Source organism: Danio rerio, chromosome 23 (assembly GCF_052040795.2).
Source record: "Danio rerio strain M-AB ecotype USA chromosome 23, GRCz13ab, whole genome shotgun sequence".
NCBI lineage: Eukaryota > Metazoa > Chordata > Actinopteri > Cypriniformes > Danionidae > Danio > Danio rerio.
In genome coordinates, this window is record NC_141043.1 from 7730357 (window position 1) to 7736356 (window position 6000).

Here is a 6000-nt window from a genome sequence, read left to right on the forward strand (position 1 = left end):
AACTTCTTCCTTTAGTTGAAAACAAACAATTCTGATGGAAGATATTATGAAGCAACCATTGACATATAGTAGGAACAAGAAATGCTGCTTTTTTACTACAGTCTTTAGAATATATTCCTTTGTGTTCAACAAAAGAATGAAACCATGTGGAACAAGTGAAGGATGAGTAAATGATGACAGAATTTTCATTTTTGTATGAACTATCCTTTTAACATGACAATTAATAAGTATATTGAAGCTGCACTGTGATCCTTAAAAATATTGTATTAATGTCTTTTAATATGCCAGATTTTTTTGTATAGAAACTTTTGTTACACTGAATGACATTTTACAAAGTGTCTGTCTTCTGTAGATCAAACTAAAATATATGAAAGTCATTTTAGACATTGCTTTTTAACAACCAGTGAACAGGCTGTGCATAAATATGATGTGATGCAATACTAGCAAGCTACAGTTTTGGTACTTCCAGCAGAGCAACCATACAGTTTAAAACACAAATGTTAACTCAAATGACTTTTTCAGACATTGACCCAGAACTAACTATGTAGTAACAGAAGCAACAGCTAATAGTAGAATCTCCTGAACTCTCTGTTTTACACTGTGTGTGTGTTTTTGTGTAGGGATGACCAACCCCGAGGTAATCCGTGCTCTTGAGAGAGGTTACCGCATGCAGCGTCTGGACTCCTGTCCTCAAGAGCTCTACGACATCATGCTAGAGTGCTGGAAGAACAAGCCTGAGGACAGACCCACCTTTGAGTACCTGCAGAGCGTGCTGGAGGACTTTTACACTGCCACCGAGAGCCAGTATCAGCAACAACCTTGAGAAAAACACACACACACATACACACACACACACACAAATTATTTCAATCCTTCACATCAGTAACTCTCAAAGAAATCAACACACACATCCACCTTTTTTCCTGCATGTGTCTATTGCATTTCAAACTATGGGTCTGTTTCGTGAACTTCTAATCAAAAGAACTGAATAAAACCCTTTTAGATGATAGAGTTGTACCACAAAAAGGAATCAATGAACAGTGACAGTTACATTTGGCCTCGTACTTTATTTTTATCCATCATTATAATTACGCTATGCTTAATGTTTTAAAGTAGCATTCGAATCACAAGCACATCTGTGGCCAAAGCTCTTTTTTTGAGTTCACTGTGTTTAGTTCAGGCATCATGGTGGGCAAGAAGGTCGCTGGTTCGAGTCTCGGCTGGGCCAGTTAGCATTTCTGTGTGGAGTTTGCATGTTCTCCCCATGTTCACGTGCGTTTCCTCCAGGTGCTCTGACTTTCCCCACAGTCCAAAGACATGCACTATAAGTGAATTGAATCAAATAAATTGGCCGTAGTGTATGAGTGCGTGTATGAATGCAAGTGTGAATAGGTGTTTCCCAGTACTGGGTTACAGCCAAAAGGGCATCCACTGCATAAAACATATGCTGGAATAGTTGGCGGTTCATTCCACTGTGGCCACCCTGGGTAAATAAGCGACTAAGCTGAAGGAAAATGAATGTGCTTTGTTGGCCCAGTTAATTATCTATTTCCATTCCCTTCAGTACAGTAATATTCAATGTATGTCTGTAATATTCCCTCAGAAAGATTTGTAGAGAGTAGTTTTGGGCATTATTTATGGTCTGTAATGTAGTTTGAACTGCGCGCTCTTGTTTTTAAATATTTTTGGTGTGTTAAACTAGTTAATAATATTGTTCAGAAGGTCATGATTCACACTCAATACTTTGTATAGCTTTATTTTACATTCTTAGGAGAAACAAAACACAATGCCTTCCTCAGTGCGTGACACAATCATCTCACTCCACCCTTTTATCCCACAGTTAATCACATTATGTCATCAGTTAGACAAGTCATAAACTTCTCTGACCACATTTCTAGAACTGCTCGATCATGCAGATTCGCACTTTATAACATCTGAAAGATCCGACCCTTCTTATCTGAACATGCAGCTCAACTCCTTGTTCAAGCTCTTGTTCTCTCCAAACTGGATTACTGCAACTCTCTACTAGCCGGGCTTCCAGCTAACTCTATCAAACCTCTTCAGCTGCTCCAGAACGCAGCAGCATGAGTGGTCTTTAATGAACCTAAAAGAGCACATGTCACTCCGCTGCTCATCCGTTTGCACTGGCTGCTCGCATCAAATTCAAAGCTCTGATGTTTGCCTACAAAGCGACTTCTGGCTTTGCTTCTTCTTATCTGCTCTCTCTTCTGCAGATCTATGTGCCCTCCAGAAACTTGTGTTCTGTGGATGAACGTCGCCTCGTGGTTCCATCCCAAAGAGGGAAGAAATCACTTTCCCGAACGCTCGCGTTCAATCTGCCCAGTTGGTGGAATGATCTCCCTAACTGCATCAGAACGGCAGAGTCACTCGCTGTTTTCAAGAAACGTCTAAAAACTCTAGTTAGTCTCCACTTCACTTCCTAATCTGCAATTGCCTCTCTGGATATACCACTAACTATACTAAAAAAATAAAATAAAAATGTATTAATACTTTCCTTCTTAGACTTTACAGACCTGAAACTTGCCTATAACACTTATTCATTGTTGCTCTTATAGTTGTGTAAATTGCTTCCTTGTCCTCATTTGTAAGTCGCTTTGAATAAAAGCATCTGCTAAATGACTAAATGTAAATGTAAAATGTACGTTTCAACATACTGTATTAACCACACTAAAAAATTGTGAAGACATTGTGCTGAAACGTCTGTGTTATGTTTCTCCTAATAATATAAAATAAAGCTATATAAAGTAATTATTTAATGAGTGCGAATCATGACCTTCTGAAAGATATTATTTACTGTCCGCCAAAATTTTGTTAATTCTATAAGTTTTTTAAAATATTCAATGAATGATTACAATAGACAACATGACATCTCTTTGTGCACAATAAAAAAAAGACTGTCCCTATTGATTGTACAATTTCAGTTATATGAATTTAAGATTTTCTAAACTACATGAAGATGGAAATCAGTGTATTACTCACTATCGGGAAAAGCGTAACGGCTAACATGGATTCCATAAGCGCCTCAGCCGATCATGTAACAGCTTTAACATTGCTGGTCGGCATTCACAGTTGATAGACCTAGCTGATGCAGCATTCCCTATAATGCCTTTTTATCAGGGTAATGATTCACCATGAATGCATTGTTTAGTGTTTAACATGTTGAAGATCAGCGGAGAGGCTTTCGATTGATAAAATGACAAGTTGTTTAATCAGAAAAGCTGTTTATTCAGTAAAGTGACACCTCTCCTTCATTGACATCCATTAAAATAAAAACGGCCTCAGGGCTCCTTCCTCAGGTACTGGCGTTAGCTGTTATGCCATTTCGGCGAATGACTTCCGGATTGTCATCTATTGTCTTGGGTTATTCTCATAATTCACGCAAAGCATCACAGGCTGCGGAAAAAAAGGTGGATAATTTATCCATGCCAACCCATTGACTTTATACATATGTAGTGATATCAAATGTGAAGGCGTAGGTGTGTTATTTAAATGATGTGTAAATGAATACATTTCTAATTCCTGCACAGCCCTTTGCCTTACGCAGAGTGCTGCACAATAGAAGCTCTATAGTTATCATTTTAATGTAAAACGCGCAAGAGATAATATTGTCCTTACTCACTTTACTGATTTATTTTATATATATATATATATATATATATATATATATATATATATATATATATATTACATTTTTCGTGTATGTATATATATATATATATATATATATATATATATATATATATATATATATATATACGAATAATGTTATATCTTTAATAATGGAGTTATCACAGTTATTTAGAATAAGAGATGATTAATATATTTTTCTAAGACCAAAAAATTATGGTTCCCCTTCATAGGAACTCAGATGTGTGTCTAGACAAAGACACTTTAGGAGATCGCTACAACCAAAGTGTCTTTATCTAGACACATGTCTCTGTTCCCTATTTGGGGAATGAGGGTTACAGTTGAAGTCAGAATTATTAAGCCCCCTTTAAATTTTTTTTCTTTTTTAAATGTTTCCCAAATGATATTTAACAGAGCAAGGAAATTTTCACAGTATGTCTGATAATATTTTTTCTTCTGGAAAAAATAGTATCGTTTTATTTTGGCTAGAATAAAAGCAGTTTTAGATTTTTTAAAAGCCATTTTAAGGACAAAATTATTAGCCCCTTCAAGCTATATTTTTTCCTGATAGTCTACAGAATAAACCATTGTTATACCATGACTTATCTAATTACCCTAACCTGCCTAGTTAACCTAATTAACCTAATTAAGCCTTTAAATGTCACTTTAAGCTGTGGAGACAAGTCTTAAAAAATATCTTGTCAAATATTATTTACTATCATCACGGCAAAGATCAAATCAGTTATTAGATATGAGTTATTAAATCTATGTTTAGTAATCTGCTCTCCGTTGAAAACTAGGAGAGAAAAAATATTGGGGGAAAAAATAAACAGGGATCTACTAATTCAGGGGGGCTAATAATTCTGACTTCAACTGTACATTCTTAACCAAGACATTCCTTTCATGGGAACTCTATTGTGTGTCTAGATAAAAGACACTTTGGTCATCTAGCGATTTCCCAAAGCGTCTTTATCTAGACACACGCCTCTGTTCCCTATTCGGGGAATGAGGGTTATGTTCGTAACCGAGACACACTTTTATACATAATCATAAGTTTCATAAATCATACAGAATATACCCAATAACATGTCATTCAGTGTAACATTCTTGTCGGCTTAGTCCCTTTATTAATCCGGCGTCGCCACAGCGGAATGAACCACCAACTTATCCAGCCATTTTTTATGCAGCATCCAGCCGTAACCCATCTCTGGGAAACATCTACACACACATTCACTACGGACACTTTAGCCTACCCAATGCGGGGGAAACCGGAGCACCCAGAGGAAACCCACGCGAAGGCAGGGAGAACATGCAAACTCCACACAGAAACGCCAGCTGAGCCGAGGTTCGAACCAGCAACCTTCTTGCTGTGAGGCGACAGCACTAACTACTGCGCCACTGCCTCGCCCTTCAATGTAACAACAGTTTATAAAACTAAAAAGTTGTATGATTTAGAATAAGTTTCAGAACATTTAGAAAAAAAAGAGTCATATTAAAGACTTTACACTGCATCACTCAATACTAATTACTTATCATTTAAAATACTTTATGCTTTACCACAATCTATCAAACTACTAGGTTTTACCCATTTGTCCGCAAGAGACTTTTAATCAGTTCAAATATGATCTAATTTAGCAAGAGTTTTTATTCTTTTATATATATTTTTATATATTCACGGGTCAGAATAAGTATATATATATATATATATATATATATATATATATATATATATATATATATATATATATATATATATATATATATATATATAGTGTTACACTGAATGACCATGGAACATTATTTCAGCCATATTTTAACATTTTATTTGAAACCTGAAATCATTTTCACATGTATTTCATATGCTTTGTATATAAAACTAATTATTGTACATTTAGTTATTTGCAGACACCAAAATACGACGTCTCCTCTTTGTCCTATTGTGCACTGGAATTTAAAGTACACATTAAGGGCATTAAAATCAATTTTGATCACAAATTATTCCTAAAACCAACCTACATTAGGTTTCAGAGATGTTATTGTGGATTGCAAAATGTGAAATATGAATGTATTTGTTCAGGGGGAAAACTATATTAACTATATTAACTCATTAACTCAAGCATTTCAGAACATGTTCCTAAAAGGTAGTTATGAAGAAATCAGGTTATAGTTTTCAGTTAAATAGTACTACTTCTGTATTCAATTTGTACGTATTTGTAAGTTTATGCATTCTTTCTCAGATTTTTGTTTTGTTAATTTAACACTTTTGCAAGCCTAAAGCTATTTATCGGTTAATGTGTGTCTTTTGGTGTGTGCATGTCTTCAGTTGCTACTGTATTTGTTTGAACTTTTGTG

General features: G+C 35.4%; 1 protein-coding gene across 5 annotated transcripts in view; it reads left to right on the top strand.

The window, feature by feature from the left end:
* hck (HCK proto-oncogene, Src family tyrosine kinase) overlaps positions 1-5124 on the top strand; it is a 40300-nt gene extending 35176 nt beyond the window's left edge. For 2 of the 5 annotated variants that reach the window (XR_015523144.1, XR_015523142.1), the window contains 2 exons: positions 621-882; positions 5005-5124. Coding sequence is in view for 2 of the 5 variants with exons in the window: in XM_087306531.1 (XP_087162657.1) it covers positions 621-823 (203 nt within the window). In the remaining 3 variants the exon portion in view is untranslated. Of the gene's footprint in view, positions 1-620; positions 2773-4950 lie in introns of those variants that run through there. The other 3 variants (XM_087306531.1, XM_087306530.1, XR_015523143.1) reach the window with 2 other exon arrangements.
* Positions 5125-6000: the final 876 nt, after the last annotated feature.